Source organism: Lynx rufus, unplaced genomic scaffold (genome assembly GCF_022079265.1).
Source record: "Lynx rufus isolate CCGP_SWC_20201006 ecotype Redwood Valley unplaced genomic scaffold, mLynRuf1.p SCAF_18, whole genome shotgun sequence".
Lineage (NCBI taxonomy): Eukaryota > Metazoa > Chordata > Mammalia > Carnivora > Felidae > Lynx > Lynx rufus.
In genome coordinates this window covers 28,948,409-28,965,096 of record NW_025814832.1, presented here as the reverse complement: position 1 = coordinate 28,965,096, position 16,688 = coordinate 28,948,409, and the positions used below count along the sequence as shown (strand labels likewise).

The 16,688-nt window shown below is 44.8% G+C and overlaps 1 protein-coding gene across 3 annotated transcripts in view; it reads right to left on the bottom strand.

Moving 5' to 3' along the window:
• RNF157 (ring finger protein 157) overlaps positions 1-16,688 on the bottom strand; it is an 83,799-nt gene that overhangs the window by 26,033 nt on the left and 41,078 nt on the right. For all 3 annotated transcript variants that reach the window (XM_047081342.1, XM_047081340.1, XM_047081339.1), the window contains exon 3: positions 2,906-2,994. In XM_047081342.1, the coding sequence (XP_046937298.1) occupies positions 2,906-2,994 (89 nt within the window). The remainder of the gene's footprint in view (positions 1-2,905; positions 2,995-16,688) is intronic.

The window sequence follows — 16,688 nt, the reverse complement described above, 5'->3', positions numbered from 1 at the left end:
TCCTCTCTTTGGACAAGGGCCTGGCAGCCAGCATTCTGGGGGCAGACAGTGTTGGGTGGTGGCAGGCTGCAGGGTTCAGCATCCAGTGTGCCCAAATTCCCTTAACCCCCATCTTTAGTACTGAGTCTAACTTTAGCCGTCCCTGGGTCTCCCAAGTCCACAGAGTCTCTGTTTTAACTTTTCACTGAGAATCGCCTGCCAGCCTTCTGCCAGGGTGTGCAGAGGGCAGCTCTGGCCGTGTGGCAAAGAGAGGAGGATCTGACCGCCTCTCGAGCAGGCTTCCCACCAATGCTCTTCATGTTAGCCTTGCACCTCGATATCCAGAGGTCCTGGTACTGCCATTTCCTGAGCCTTTGGGGGGGGGGGGTCACAGTTCCACTGGGTGATTCTCAGCTTTTCCTTCGGCTCACTTGGGATCCTGATTTCACAGGCCTGCTGCATTATTTAACTCTTACCATTTGTCCCAGCCTCTAAACCGAGAGGTTTAGTTTTTGCAGTTACTCCTCTCCCATTCCCCCACTGCTTCTGGATTTATGCTTTTTAAAATTGCTTTTTTTATTAAAAAAAAATTAACGTTTATTTTTGAGAGACAGAGTGCAAGCAGGGGAGGGGCAGGGGGAGAGGGAGACACAGAATCTGAAGCAGGCTCCAGGCTCCGAGCTGTCAGCACAGAACCCGATGCGGGGCTCGAACTCACACACCGCAAGATCACGACCTGAGCAGAAGTCGGACGCTTGACCGACTGAACCACCCAGGCACCCCAGGATTTATGCTTTTGAAAAAAATGTTTGTTTATTTATTTATTCTGAGAGGGAAAGAGAGAGCATGAGCAGGGGTGGGGCAGAGAGAGAGAGTCAAAGAGAAGGAATCCCAAGCAGGCTCTGCACTGTCAGCACAGAGCCCATGCGGGGCTCCATCCCACAAACCGTGAGATCATGACTTGAGCTGAAACCAAGAGTCGGAAACTTAACGGACTGAGCCACCCAGGCGCCACTGGATTTATGCTTTTGAAAATACACTTATTAGTGGGTTTTGACAGCAAGCGAAAGATGTTCAATCCTCCATTTTTACCTGGAAATCTGTGAATCAGTATTTACCCTATTCTCATAATCTCAGAAAAACAGACCCAAAACACCCTTCACCTTAATATTTATTGAACAGCGGGTGTTTTCTTCCTATTATCTTGCTGAATTCTGACAAGAGCCATTAAAGGTCAAGTGTGGTGTCGCTCTCTACGTTACGGACGGACGGGAAAGGACTTATAGGGTGAGAGAAAGAGGAGAGAGCGGCCGACAGCCGCTGGCTCCCGAGGGCTCACGGGCCGCAATCCACTCTGCTGCGGCGGGAGCTGCCCCACGGAGGGTGAGCACCCGCCTGCAGGCTGCCCCGCGCACAGAGCAAGCACCTCCTTGGCTGCCTGGTCCCCAGAGTTGACTCCAGGGCTGGGGAAATCGTTGGGGAAGCAGTCAGAACTTCAGGGGCAAATGAAATACTGTATATAAATCAGGAGAGAAACACAGAAGTAAATTAGTGGTTGCTTAGGCCTGAAAGAGGGGTTTCAGGAGAAATGTGGAGTTATCACCAGTGAGTTCAGGGTCTCTTTTGGAGGTGATGAAAATGTGCTAAAATTAGATGGTGGTGATGACTGCACAACCCTGAATATACTAAAAACCACTGAATTGCACACTTTAAATGGGCGAATTGTACAGCATATGAGTTACATCTTAAAAACAATGATCAGAAATAAAACTTCCTACTGCTAACAGGACTGACCTATACGGGCATAAAATGGACTCATGAGTCATCTTCCTTGTCCGTTCAGAAAAACCTGAGATCTGCGATTTGCCCTAGCCAAAGCTGTCTTCCCAGGGGACCAGTGGGCATCAGATTAGCATGCTACCTGGAGGGCAGCATCAGTGTAAAAATTACACTATCTTACGGACTGTACAGAGAAGGTAAATGTTGAAGATACTTAATAATGATGATGATGATTAACCAACCAGACAAGGACACAAAGAGTTCCTCTGAGGAAGGACACATGAGATGAAGAATAAATTGGAAAGTAAATATAAGCAATAAAATAACGCTTTTATATTCCAACTGCAAATATCCCATTTTTCCGCAAGCTTGCTGAGGTAGCTGCAAGATTCACTTTTTCCCCTCAACAATTTTATTTATTTATTTGTTATGAGAGAGATAGGGGCGCCTGGGTGGCTCAGTTGGTTAAGCGTCCGACCGGCTCAGGTCACGATCTCACGGTTCATGGGCTCGAGCCCCACGTCGGCTTCTGTGCTCGCAGTTCAGAGCCTGGAGCCTGCTTCAGATTCTGGGCTTCCCTCTCTCTCTGCCCCTACCCCGCTTGTGCTCTGTCTCTTCCTCTCTCTCAAAAATAAATAAGCATTAAAAAAAAAAAAACTAAGAGCGAACACGAGTGGGGTAGAGGAAGAGAGAGAGGGAGAGAGAATTCCAGACAGGCTTTTTGCTGTCAGGAGCTCAAACTCATGAACCACGAGATCATGATCTGAGCCGAGATAAGAGGCTCAGGACACTTAACCGACTGAGCCACCCAGGCGCTCCAATATATATATATATATATATATATATATATATATTTTTTTTTTTTTTTTATCATAAAACAAGAATAAAGACTGCTTCTGGGAAAAGGGAAAGTCTTTCATAAACACAGACTCTCACATAAAGTTCTGAACAATCTGGATGCGGGAAGACCTAATCTACGTGGACAGGGGCTGCTCGATCACCGCCAGGGCAGTTCACATCCTTGAGGCCAGGGGAATGAGACTCTGGGTCTGGAAGCAAACTGCTCTGCTAGTCTCTTGAGGGGTGGGGGAGGGGAGCTGCTCCGCACCTAGAACCGGGCCTGAGCCCCAGCCCCAGGGGAACTTACTTTACAAGTCTTAGTGTGTCCTTTCGGATGTTGATCAGGCTTCTCAGAGTCTTCACAGGTTCTTGGGGAGGTGGGGCCGCATAAGGAAACTGTCGGAAGCAAAGTGAGAAGGCAGCATGTTTATAGAGACCGGTCACTGTCCCCGGCTGGTACACAGCTTCAAGGCTGTCAAACAACAGCTTTGGGAGGTGAGATGGGAAGGCGCCCCTCTCCTAACTAAGTGAGGACACCCAGACCTGACATGTTAAGCGAACTTGCCCAAGGTCACAGCTAGTGGTAGAACGGGGATTCGATTTGGCGTCAAAAGGGCGAGATGTGTCTGCTTTTTCCATTAGATGCAGTTCATTTGAGTCGGGATTCAAAATGTGAGTAACTAATAAAAACTCTCACTGAAGTTCCAAATACCAAAGGACATACTGTGGCCGAGTTAATCACAAAAGGCTTTTCCATCTGACCTGAGACGACAGGGAGCCAGACCTGCAAGGTTTTTCCTTCAGTGAAGCCACATGGTGTCTTCGGGATTTAGGGACCGTAAATAAAAGAGAAGCCCATCCTGTGTACAGAGCTGAGGCTGCAAACAGCGAAGAACAAATTTTCCCTGCAGCTGGTTATATAAAGCAGACTCCTTTAAAATGTGAGCCAAGAGCTATTTTGGGGTCCTAAGAGGTCTGTGCTTGCCCGTCATTTACCTTATGCTTTCACTCTTGCCCCATTTAGAGGGCTGGATTTGGAGTTCTGTGTGAGGATAATGTGATAAGAAAGGGAAAACAGTAGAAACGTTAAGCGAGACTTGCTTTCAGATAGTTAAGAATGACCGTTCTAGTGTTACCTGGACAATCTACGTTTTTTACATAGAATTCACAGAAAACCCACCAGTCTCTGTAGCTTGGCCAAACTGTGGTACTCCTAGGCTCTAAGAGTCGACCTCCTAGTGCTGGGATCAGAAAATAGGATACCCACATTATACTCTACTTGTGCCTTCACAGATTTTTGCTGAATGTGGCTCTTTTTCTTGGGAAACATAATTTAACCCGCGGTACGTGTGATTTTATGTATTCAGTATGACTGCTGATAATTCACTTGTATGAAATGGGACCCTTAAGAAAACACATTCAGTCTACAATCATGCGCCTTCAGATTACCCACCTTGTGGGTGTTAGATAGCAACATTTTACTTTTTCATGGATACATTAAACATGTATTCTTTTAAAATACAGGGTGGTTGGCTTTTCTAATTATAAAGCAATACGTGTTCAAGCAGAAAATCTGAAAAACACACAAAAACTACAAAATCAGCCATAATTTCAGCACCCAGCAACACCAAAGTTAACACTGCAGAATATGTGTCTCCAGACAGGCATCTATCCCCTCACTCATCCATCGGTCCAGCTGTCTACTTACCCACCCATCTCTGTATCTCTGCACTGTTTCTGTGCAGAGATATCTATGCAGCCGTGCCCACTAATTTTTTCCGTTTTTCATTTAGAAAGGTGCGGTAACCCTAACCCTAACCCTAACCCTATAGACTTTTAAAGTCTATGGGGCGCCTGGGTGGCACAGTCGGTTAAGCGTCCGACTTCAGCCAGGTCACGATCTCGCGGTCCGGGAGTTCGAGCCCCGCGTCGGGCTCTGGGCTGATGGCTCGGAGCCTGGAGCCTGTTTCCGATTCTGTGTCTCCCTCTCTCTCTGCCCCTCCCCCGTTCATGCTCTGTCTCTCTCTGTCCCAAAAATAAATAAACGTTGAAAAAAAAAATTTAAAGTCTATAATCAATCTGCCCATGTGGCTACACACATCAGAGACAGCACCGTACTTTCTTTGACCAATTCCATATTATTCAATGTTTTCCATTGGCTTTACTTTTTCTCCTTCTTCTTTTATTTTTTGTTTTTGCCGATACAAATGTTGTGGTGAGTGCCTTGTCCCTACATTGCTGCATGCTTGTTTGATTACTTCTTTAGGACAAATTCCTAGAAGTGGAATTACTGGATCAAAGAGTAAGCATATTTTGAAGACTTTAAAAAATATTTTGCCAAATTGTTTTCCAGAAAGCTGATTCCAATTTTGCTCTCCCACTGGCAGCGTACGAGGGGGCTTTTCTATAGGAAAGCTTCAATTCTGGTTCAGATCCTCTCTGTGGCCTGTTCCCCTCCCCCCCCCACTTCCCTAGGCTGTCACACTAAAGGAATTTAAAACAATTTTAAAACAAGCTTAAGCAAAAAGTAATTAGGCGAGAAAATCCGACACAAGTGCTAGTCTATTCTAAAGCCAAAATAAATGACTTTGGGATTAAAATTTTTTTCTGGAGTAGCAAAGTTAATCATATTCATTTGCACAGGTACTTGGGAGTTATCCATAACTCCTGAGTTTAAAAAAAAAGAAAAAAAAGGCGATTCTTCCTTCTTTCTTCACCCTTTACCCTCTATACCCCCCAAAAAAGAAAAACAAAAGGAAAGTGAAAAAGGAAAACTAGTGCTCTTCGTCCTCCACCTCGAATAATCCCTGAACCTCAATTCTCGGTCATAAAGGTACTGACCTCAGAGGTTTTGTCCGTCAGTCCCTGACCAGACCAAACTTAATTCTTTGTCCACTAGTCTTTACCTAAACCCTGTCTTCGTTATGAAAGGTGAAGCAGAATCCCAGAAACGGCACTTAGGCGTCCTTCGTGAGGCCGTTCAGCTGATGTACTCCAGGATGATGCCCGAGGAACAGGAAGGCATTCCATACGCCCATCCTGAGCTTGAGGCAAGAGGTCAGGATGTGCCCTGCAGAGGCTCGACAGTCTTCCTCCATCGGTGGGCCTGGTGGCATGCTTTGTCCAAGACAGAAAAGGCCACTTCTTCCCACTGACTGGGCTAATTGTGCCAGGGTACTTGTGTCTAGTGGTCTTCCTTGTCACCACTCACTCCCGAACTCAATGGATGGTCACCGAGTGGATCCTGAGTCTACTATGTGCCAGGATCATGCGGGGTTCTTTGGATATTTTGTTTTTCATTTGACTTCACTTAATTGTGGTAAAATACACATAACATGAAAATTTTCACCTTCACCATTCTAAGTACACGGTTTGGTGGCCTCCAGTACATTCACATGCCGTGCTTCCATCGCCACCATCCGTCCCCAGTTTAAATACATTTTTATTCAATAGGCTCAACACTGGGAGACGTGTTTGCCACGCACACCAGATTGTAAAGTCCCGGGGGAACTCAAAAATTATGCTGGTTGATGGGATAAATGAAGAAAGTCAGTATTAACATCCTCACTTTGCAGATAAAGAAACTGAGATTCAAAAGATTGTCTGATTACTGAAGATCCAGGCCTAATAGCAGAATCAGGATTTGAATCCAGAACCAAGAGTTCTGGTTCTTTCTCTTGTAGCTGCCTCAGCTAGTGCAGGGCAAGTCTATGGGTTGTTCTGATCCCGGGAGTATTCTAGGAACCTGAGCAGAGTGTAGAGAGCCTGACAGTTAAACACTCATTGCAGAAGGTACCGCATCCTGTTCAGGTTCTGCAAGTTAGAGTCGAAACTCTGGATCACATCCTTACGCTCACTTAGCCAGCAGTACATACAAAAGCATACCTAATGCCATACTCCTTTTAAATTCTAACAGGAGTATCTAAGGTCTTCTCAGAGAAAAGCTTTCTTGGAGCACAGCATGACAAACTCCTTTTGTTTGTAAGATCTAACAGCACCTGCAGGAGACACAAATGTACATTCAGGGTATGGCGGCCACAGCAGAGGCAGTCACTGCTCCTCTCCTGCCCGAGGTGCTCAGACGCATGGCACTGAGAGATATTTCTAGAGCACAGTGGGTTCCTCTAAACTATTTTCAAAGCACAAAGATGGGCACCCATCCATTCAACACTCTGGCTTCATCCTGAGTACTCCGTGCTAGGCCTGGGATTCAATGAGGGACCCGGCACACCTTTCCTGGTCCTGCTTGTAAGGGGCCCAGAGCTGTGACAGCTTTTGTTGGGCCACTGCGCTCACCGGCCTGCGGCTTCTGCACTGAAATAAGACCAAATCTCAGAATAATTTAAATCCCAAACACCTCATGTCCAGGATAGGAGTATGGTACAGGCTCAGCCAAATGAACCCTTTCAATGAGCCCCAGGGGACTGCCAATCAGGGTTCCCTGTGAATACTGAGCAAGTTCCTCTTTGGCCTTTTATCCTGGTGTTCATCAGTTTCCTTTTATGTTAGCCTTACGCTGGCCAAGTGCCACCTAGTGACCAAATGTGGAACTGCCAGTTTAGACTCAACAGAAGCATGCGTTGCTGTGTGTGTGTGTGTGTGTGTGTGTGTGTGTGTGTGTACGTACAAAGTATACACACGTATATATGTGTGTGTGTATCAACCATATATCCTAGACTTCTAAACCATTCTAATTTTCAAGTATTTTGTTAAATCACCCCAACGGATGCACACATTTTGTCGTAGAAAATATGGTCACAAGGCATATAAGGTAATAGAATATCTTATTTTAGTTGTAAATTATTAGGCAATTCCCAGTAGTCTATAAAAAGGGCTATAGCCATTCATAAAAATAAGTAATTAACTTCAATCAAAAAGTTTTTAAGTACATAATTTGCTAACGTTTGCTATTAGATTTAGGCCTGATCAGATGCATACAGCCTCCCAGATTTGGCTGTGGGGGGGCTCCTTCAAGGTGGTTACTGTGTCCTTTGACATGCCCCCATTGTTTTCTGAGCACTTCCTTACTTTCTGGTACCACAAGATATTCCAGGTTAATCTTGTGTTTTTCTCTGATCCCCGGAATTGTTCCAAGGGGCCCTGGGGTTCTTTGAGAGAAGTCTACCTCATGCCATGACTTAGTCACTAATCGTTCACTAATGAACACTTGGTCTGTTTCTAGTTTTCACTATTACAAACAGTGATGCCATGAACATTCCTTGGAAGGAATCTTAATAGAAAAAAGAAAAAAATAGGGAAGAAAAAAGGTGGGGGAGAAAAGCAAATTAAAATGCACTAATGCAGTTTTTATTTAGGAAAGCAAAGGCCCCAAATGCCAAAAACCTGCTTCCAAAGAGAGAGGATATTATTTTAGCCAATCTTCTATGATTAAAATAGAAAAGAACTCATTTAATATATTAGCAGTCTTGTAATATTTGTGCTAAAGGATCAAGTAATAGTTACTATGGAAACCGACATCCGGGGTCAGACGAATAACTCATTTACAGCACTACAGAAACCCTGTCTTTTATAGATTTTTTGGATTTTTTATATGTAAATGTCACCTCCTTTTTATTTGATGTCTGCTTATGTTCTCAGCTTTCGCTATTTCCCCTCTTCTCAGATGTGTAGTGTGTCCTAGACTCACCAGTGGGTATTTTTAGAATTGCGATGCTTTAGAACATTTTCTTAGATCGGTGTCAGGGGAGAACAGTTTAGTCTCGGCTTGAGTGCTCTGAAATGAATTTGCCTATTTACCAGCTGTAGCGCTGAGACAGACTGTATTGTCCCTGCTATAGACCAGAGCATCAAATAAGCTATATTCACAGCTGTTAAAAACCCCTTTTCACGAATCTCCCATCCAACCCTCGTGGGGAGTCAATCACCAGTGTAGAAAGACTGGCGATCACAAAGCTGACAACACACAAGACACTCTTTTCGCTTATATCAGAAATGTGAGCGACACACCAAGAGGGTGTCACACGATGACCTTAGCACAAAGATGCTCTGTGTTCAGGGTTGGTTACCAAAGGAATCAGTCCAAGAAGGCAGCCTATTTATAGTCTGTTAACTCTTTTGCAAGGTCTCCTGGCAGGAAGCACACAGGACCAATGGCATGGCCATGTGACATCACATCTTATGTTGACCTTTCCCAAAATATTTAAACCCTAGTATGAGTGTGCCCAATTAACCGAGTCTCTCCAATCCCTCTAACCGGTGATAAGAAAAACATGGAAAATCCACTGCAGAGTAAAGCATCCACCATGAAACCACACGGATCTAGGTCAGTGACCATTGCTATGTACTGCTTTGGTGACAAATGAAACCTACTCGACTTTCAGTTCCCCACTGACAGAAAGCCCTCGCCAAAACCAGGCCCCTCCCGGGAAGGATCAGGATAAAGCACGACCCAATCCTACTGTGCTCCTGAAATAAAAGTACCTTCCTGAGGATGAGCTGTTTTTAGATATACAGGGTTTTGCCTAACACCAGCTCATTTTAAGGGGGGTTAAAAGGGAAGTAGTAGTGCTTTTATTAAAGCAGACACAGTCATCTTTTCCCTCCAGGCAAGTTGGTAAATAATGACTAATGGCCAGAGAAACTACTTTCAGACAAGCACTCCATTCCAGACGCCTGACTTCCGGATTGCATCTGGTCAGAAGACTCATAACCCAGCTCACAAATAAGAATCCACTTTTAAGCAAGAGATTTTGAGATGCCTGACACTGTATGTGAAGAATGTGTCCAAAGAGACAAGCAGCAGTATTAGTTGAAATAGGTATTTTAATATACAACACCTATTTCTCCCCCAATGAAGCATATGAATGTTCTAATGCCACCAAATGCTAGTTTTCTGGTCATTTTTAAAAAATGTTTACTTCCTTATTTTTAGAGACAGCATGTGCACGTGGGTAAGAGGCAGAGAGAGAGGGAGACAGAATCCCAAGCAGGCTCCTCACTGTCAGCACAGAGCCTGATGCGGGGCTTAAACTCCCCAATTGTGAGATCATGACCTGAGCGAACTTGGGACGCTTAACGGACTGAGCCACCCAGGCTCCTCGTTTTCCAGTCATTTTGAAACAGGCATTTTCAAGAGGCCAATCCCTAAGAAGGGCAAGAGGAACAAAGCCTTCTTCATTCCATATTTCAAAAAACAAAAAACTGGGGCGCCTGGGTGGCTCAGTTAGTTAAGTGTCTGACTTTGGCTCAGGTCATGATCTCATGTTTCTTGAGTTCGAGCCCTGCATCAGACTCTCTGCTGTCAGTGTGGAGCCTGCTTCGGATCCTCTGTCCCCCTCTCTCTCTGCCCCTCCCCCGTGCTCTCTCTCAAATAAATAAATGAATGAATGAATGAATGAATAAAAAATAAACATTAAAAAAAAAAGCAAAACCAACAAACTATAAACTGCTCTGCTGTCTTTCTGTGCCCCCACTGAAATATACTGACTCTAAAACTATATAAATGAGGTCCAAGGTTAATCACAAGAGTTGTCAAGTCTCTTCTCACATTCCTGGAAAGAAAATATGCTCTTGCTTGAAAAAATAACAGTATGAAATACGGAAATAGTTAAGTTTATAAGCCAGTCAGTTACAGGATTCTCATCCCTGGTGCGGTCTGGAGACTTTGGCGAGGCTATCTATTCACAGATACAGCCCTAGGAAGAACGCCATTACTCTGAATCGGTGACCCTAATGAGATTTCATTTTCTTTAGCTAACCACAAGATATGGCAACCCCATATAATTCGAACTAAATAGCATGCAATAAATATCTATAGCTCATGTCTGATGGTTTTAATTTGTAAGTTATCAACATTACGATCTGTAGTCTGCAGCTAATTTAACAAGGTGATGAGCTCCATGTTGCCCTGCTAAAGTTCCAGAAGTTGTGAGAGCTCTGATTATTCTTCAGTCACTCCTTAGTAGCAGTGAATACCCAAGGTTCCATAACCCAACTGAACTACTTTATCTGGCTCATATGAAAGTCTAAGCTCATTTAAGGACTGTATATAGTGAAATCTAGCAGCTAGAACCGTAACTATCGTCCTGGATGGTGAGTCTCAGAGACAAAATGCACGTATTACAATAAACCATGTTCAGAGTCCGGCCTAAAGTTCGATTTTTGTCACTGGCTTCCCTCTCTTCGTGGGATCCGTGCCCGTCCCTTCCTTGGCCTCCTACCTGAGATCTCTGCACCTCTCCGTGTCTGTTATCTCTCAGACTGTTCTTGCAAATCTCCACTTCGTCAGCCACACGCTTTAACATCTGCAATTTTCCTATTGCCAGCAACCGTGTCTCTATGGCTCTTCCTCTTTTCACCGATTTCCTGCATGCTGTGAAGACCCTGAGCTTCTGATTGTATTTCAGGGCTTGTCAGAGGTGATTCCAGTTCATCAAGAATAAATAGGTGTCCCAGTGTTAACCAAAAGCTTCCTGAGACTAAAGACGGCCAAGTTCCAAGTTGAACCACGGTGCGACACAAAGGTGGATACAATGGATAATAATTCCCCAAGAAGCACTACACCATCGCATCTCCTAACACCACGAATCTGACTCCTAGGTTTGTAATTCGCGGCCATGAACACAGAGATCCTTTAAGCGCCAGATAATAATCTGTTCGGAAAGCACAGCCCCATAATTAAGTGGGCAGTCAAATGTACAGCACGAGGATTTAGTGGCTGGCTTCTAACCAATAAATTATGGAAAAGGAAAGGCGTATAGTGGGTAAACCTGACAGATCCCACTTGGACCAAGTGATCAAGGTCACCATCAGCAGTAGTAAGTCATGAGCCATCAGGTACCTCTGAGGTGATGCGATCAGAGGAGCACTTCCCTCTGTGGTACTCTTCCCCCAAATCTGCAGCCTTGGTCTAATTACCAGAAAACCCAAACCAAGGGAAGTTCTAGAGAATATCTAACGGTACATCTCAAAATTGTCACGGCCGTGAGAAATAAGGAAACACTAAGACACTGTCACAGATGAGAGGTGACAACCAAAGGTGATGTGGGATCCCGGATTAGATTTGGGAACGGAAAAGAGACATGGAAAAACTGGGGTGGTCCTAATAAAGTCTGTAGGGTTTTTTGTTTTGTGTTTTTTTTTTTTATGTGTGTGAAAAGAAAGCTGGGTAAAATCTGTAGTTTAAAATAGTAATGTACCTATGCTAATTTTTAGTTGGGATAAATGTACCGTGGTGTGTAAGAGGTTAACAGTAGCAGAAGCTGGAGGAAGGGTATTATGGGAATTCTCCACTACCTTTACAATTCTTCTGTAAACATAAAATTATTTCTTAAACAAATGTTTATCTTTGGGGCGCCTGGGTGGCGCAGTCGGTTAAGCGTCCGACTTCAGCCAGGTCACGATCTCACGGTCCGTGAGTTCGAGCCCCGCGTCAGGCTCTGGGCTGATGGCTCGGAGCCTGGAGCCTGTTTCCGATTCTGTGTCTCCCTCTCTCTGTCCCTCCCCCGTTCATGCTCTGTCTCTCTCTGTCCCAAAAATAAATAAACGTTGAAACAAATGTTTATTTTTGAGAGAGCGAGTGGGGGAGAGACAGGCAGAGAGAGGAAGAGACAGAGGATCCCAAGCAGGCTCCACACTGACGGCACCAAGCCCGGTGCGGGGCTTGAACTCACGAACCGTACGATTATGACCTGAGCCAAAGTCGGACACGTAACCAACTAAGCCACCCAGACGCCCCAGGATAAAATTATTTTTTTTTAAATAAGTTCCGGTGGCACCTGGGTGGCTCAGTCAGTTAAGCATCTGCCTTCAGCTCCGGTCATGATCTCACGGTTTGAGTTTGAGCCCCACATCAGGGTCTCTGCTGTCAGTGTAGAGCCTGCTTTGGATCCTCTGTCCCCTTCTTTCTCAGTCCCTCCTCCGCTCATGTGCGCGCGCTCTCTCTCTCTCTCTCATAAATAAATAAATAAATAAATACACAAATGGAAAGCAGAGGATCTCAAAGTGGAAGGTGCAGGTCCTGGCTCGTGTACTACTGGTTGTGTACTTTCCGATAAATCACCGTACTTTACTTAAGTAAGTCTCCATCCCTCACCAGTAAAATATGCCTCACAATTTGTGACATTAAAGGCTGTATTCATCAAGGGCAGATTAGGAAAACAGAAACCACACTGGTTACTTTAACAGAGAGAATCTATTCTAAGGCACGGGTTAAACAGGCACTGGAGAACTAAAACACGAGAAAGGGACCCTGAGCTGACAGAGGGTGACCTCAGGAAGCAGCTACCTCCCCTAAGGGCTGGGAGAACAGAGGAGAGAGTGGGGGTTATCAGATCCCAGAGGCCCTGTGAAGCTGGGCTCAGACTGCTTCTTCTTTTTGGATATAGCTGACAGAAAGAAATTGAAGATGACACAGACCGAAAGACAAATATTCCATGCTCATGGATTGGAAGAATTAATATCGTCAAAAAGTCCACGTTACCCAAAGCAATCTGCAGATTCAACGCAATCCCTATTAGACTTTTGAGGTGGGCCCTTCTCTTCCTCCAGCCCTTCCAGCGCTCCCTGTTGGTAGAGCCTGGCAGGGAGCAGCGGGTAACGGAAAAACATGACCCCTGGACGCCAGTTCCAGCCTCTGGGGTGGTTAGGGGTCAGGAGACAATAGCTTAGCTATTACCTGTGAGATAGTTTTGTAGACAGTAAACTCTGCCCACAGGTATTTATTATTATCATTACTTCTAAGAAGTGCTTAGGCTCACTGCGTGTTCTCTTTCTTTTAAAAAATATTATTTATTTTGGGGGGCGCCTGGGTGACTCAGTCGGTTGAGTGTCCGACTTCGGCTCAGGTCATGGTCTCGTGGTTCGTGAGTTCAAGCCCCGCACCAGGTTCTGTGCTGACGGCTCGGAGCCCGGAGCCTGCTTCGGATTCTGTGTCTCCCTCTCTCTCTGCCCCTCCCCTGCTGGTGCTCTCTTTTTCTCTCTCCAAAATAAATAAACATTAAAAAACATTAATAAACATTAAATAAATATTTTTTATTTTTAAGGCTGACGATATACACTTCTAGTGTTTATAGCATTTAACATTTTAGTGAGTAGAATATATGGCTAGGAACTACATTCTATTCTATTCTTAGAGCAACCTTTACTGCAAAGCTTGCTTATCACTGTTCCTTCTATAGATAAAGCCTATGTCTGATTGACTTCTGTAATAATCAGGGCTATTTTATGTGATTGACCTGGTAAGGCCACTTGAGAGAATGCAGAGAGCGTGCTCCTTAGGGATGCTGGTATGTACGTGTAACCAACTGTTGTTTGACTCAGAAGCCTTTGACTTTTATAGAATTTGTGGAACAGCTTCATGACAAAATAAGGCCACTATGCATCCCTTTAAAAGCTGAAAAAATTAACCAAATTTTTCTTTGAAATGCAACAACAAGAAGCATAGTTTCCCGTAAGGTGGGGTGGACGATGACAACAGGAAACAGAGGTGAGAGTGTGTACGCTTGGCTTCAGTAGGTTTCAAAGAAATTTCGAGGAAATTCCTCCAACACAGAGGCTTTAGTTTCACTGCCAAATACCACAGCAGTTCTTAGCACTCTGGTTTGTCAAGAAACAGCATTAAACAACAAACCACAAGTTCAAGCGCTTTAGTGGCACTTTCCAAGTCCGCAACACTGATGTCATAAAGCGCCTTTCTCAGGGCTTCTGTGAAACTGTACAATTCACGATCACGTCCTCTCTGTGTGGTGTCTGCTCTTCCTGCGAGATTATAAACTGGAGGGAGAAATCCATGTTAGAGTTGTCTTTGTATGGCCCAGAGTGATTAGACCAGAACACGGACAAGACAGGAGGAGGGATCTGTAGAACGAATACAAGAGTAAGATCTTCAGAAAAGCATGTGTCCACGGTGGCTCTCAGGATTCTGAACATTTGCCCTCAGGCTACGTGGCAGGCTGGCACAAACAGTGTTCACAAAATAACTGGACAACGCGCACTGCCACGTGTTTTTTAATAAAGGTTTGTGGGGCAACATTTATTAAGTTTAATGAGGCATTAAGACCCTCCGGTCCTGCCAGTGAACTGTGTGCAAGACTGGAGAAGGAAAATGAAATTATTTAACGAACTGATGGCAACACCAGGAGCTGGAAGACTCGGTTCTCGCACTTATTGATAAGTGAGACCTCGGGTGAGTAATTTATCATCTCGGCCTCAGTTTCCTCGTCTGTAAAATGGGATTTACAGCCCTGTCCATCTCCTAGGGCGATTAAAATCAAATAAGAAATGTTTTAAAAACGATACAGTGCTATGAAAATACTGGTGATCATTAGCGATCGCTGTTAGTGATAATACTGTCTCTTCTTTAAAGAATTCTACCTGTGATGCAATCGTGGACACAGGCATACTTCGGAGAGATTGTGGGTTCGGGTCCAGAATGCTGCAATAAAGCAAGTCAAACGAATATTTTGGTTTCCCAGTGTATATAAAAATGATGTTCACACTATGCTGTAGTCTCTTAAACATGGAATAGCGTTCCGTGTAACAAAAACAAAAACAAATGATGTACATACCTTAATTTAAAAGTATTTTATTGCTAAAGAATGCTAACCATCTTCTGAGCTTTCGGTGAGTCATAATCACTTATCCCAGATCACCGCGGCAAATATAATAATGGAAAAGTTTGGAATATTGTAAGAATTACCAAAATGTGACAGAGACATGAAGTGAACAAATGCTGTTGGAATATGCTCGACGCGGTGTTGCCACAAACCTTCAATTTATTTATAAAAAACTCAACGTGTGCCAAGTGCAATAAAGAAGCACAATAAAACGAGGTACGCTTGTGCTTAGAAAAAAGAACGTACAAATGAAACGTCGGCAACTCGATCTCCCTCTCTTAACTGTGAATCCCGAAGCACTCGGAGTAAATACAGTTAGGATGCATCTCACTTTGTTGTGACCCAGGAGAATTATTCTAAATGTGCCACTTAACTCTATTGGAATTCTAACTCCTGGGAAGAGCAAACTCCCAGGGAGGTACGGAAGTTCCTACCACAGTGACTGGTAGGCTCTTTGAGGTTCTCAGCTTGTGATTAGACGGAAATGGAAGAAGACACTGGCTAAAGTAAAAGGAGAGTTAGGCAAGCTCTCCTCTTGCTGTGGCCCTGGCGGCCTAACACACAGGACTTCTGCAGCATGACCCCAAACAGTCATGAACCAATGAAGAAAACAAAGCACAGGTCTGGGACGAACAGCTTCTGTCCTGCAGCGAGACACATGCACCCGTTGCTGGGGAGCTGGGATTAATGGCTGTGACCGAGAGCTGCCCGTGACCAAGGGCTGCCCGTGACCGAGGGCCGCCCGTGACTGAGGGCTGCCCGTGCAAAAGCCAGGCTGACCTCCCACCCCTCCCACCACCACACTGGGATCTGCGCCTGTCCACAAACAGGGGCTCCCTGAGCTACGTGGAGACCAGGCCTGAGAGAGAACGCTGGCATATCTATGAACCCCCGCTCCCTTCCAAGATATATTCTTTTTTTTTTATTTAAAAAAAAATTTTTTTTTTCAACGTTTATTTATTTTTGAGACAGAGAGAGACAAAGCATGAACGGGGGAGGGGCAGAGAGAGAGGGAGACACAGAATCGGAAACAGGCTCCAGGCTCTGAGCCATCAGCCCAGAGCCCGACGCGGGGCTCGAACTCACGGACCGCGAGATCGTGACCTGGCTGAAGTCGGACGCTTAACCGACTGTGCCACCCAGGCGCCCCCAAGATATATTCTTTTTTAAAGTCAGGCTTATTGGGGCGCCAAGGTGGCTGAGTCAGTTAAGCTCAGGTCATGATCTCGCGGTCTGTGAGTTCAAGCCCCTCATCGGGCTCCGTGCTGACAGCTGGGAGCCTGGAGCCTGCTTCGGATTCTGTGTCTCCCCCTCTCTCTACCCCTCCCACGCTCATGCTCTGTCTCTCTTTGTCTCTCAATAATAAATAAATGTTAAAAAAAAAAAAAAGTCAGGCTTATTGAGATATGATTTACATCAAAAGTAAAATTCACCCTTTTCAGTATGCAGTTCTATGAATTTTGACAAACACATACAGTTGTGTAACCACCATCATAATCAAGATACAGAACATTT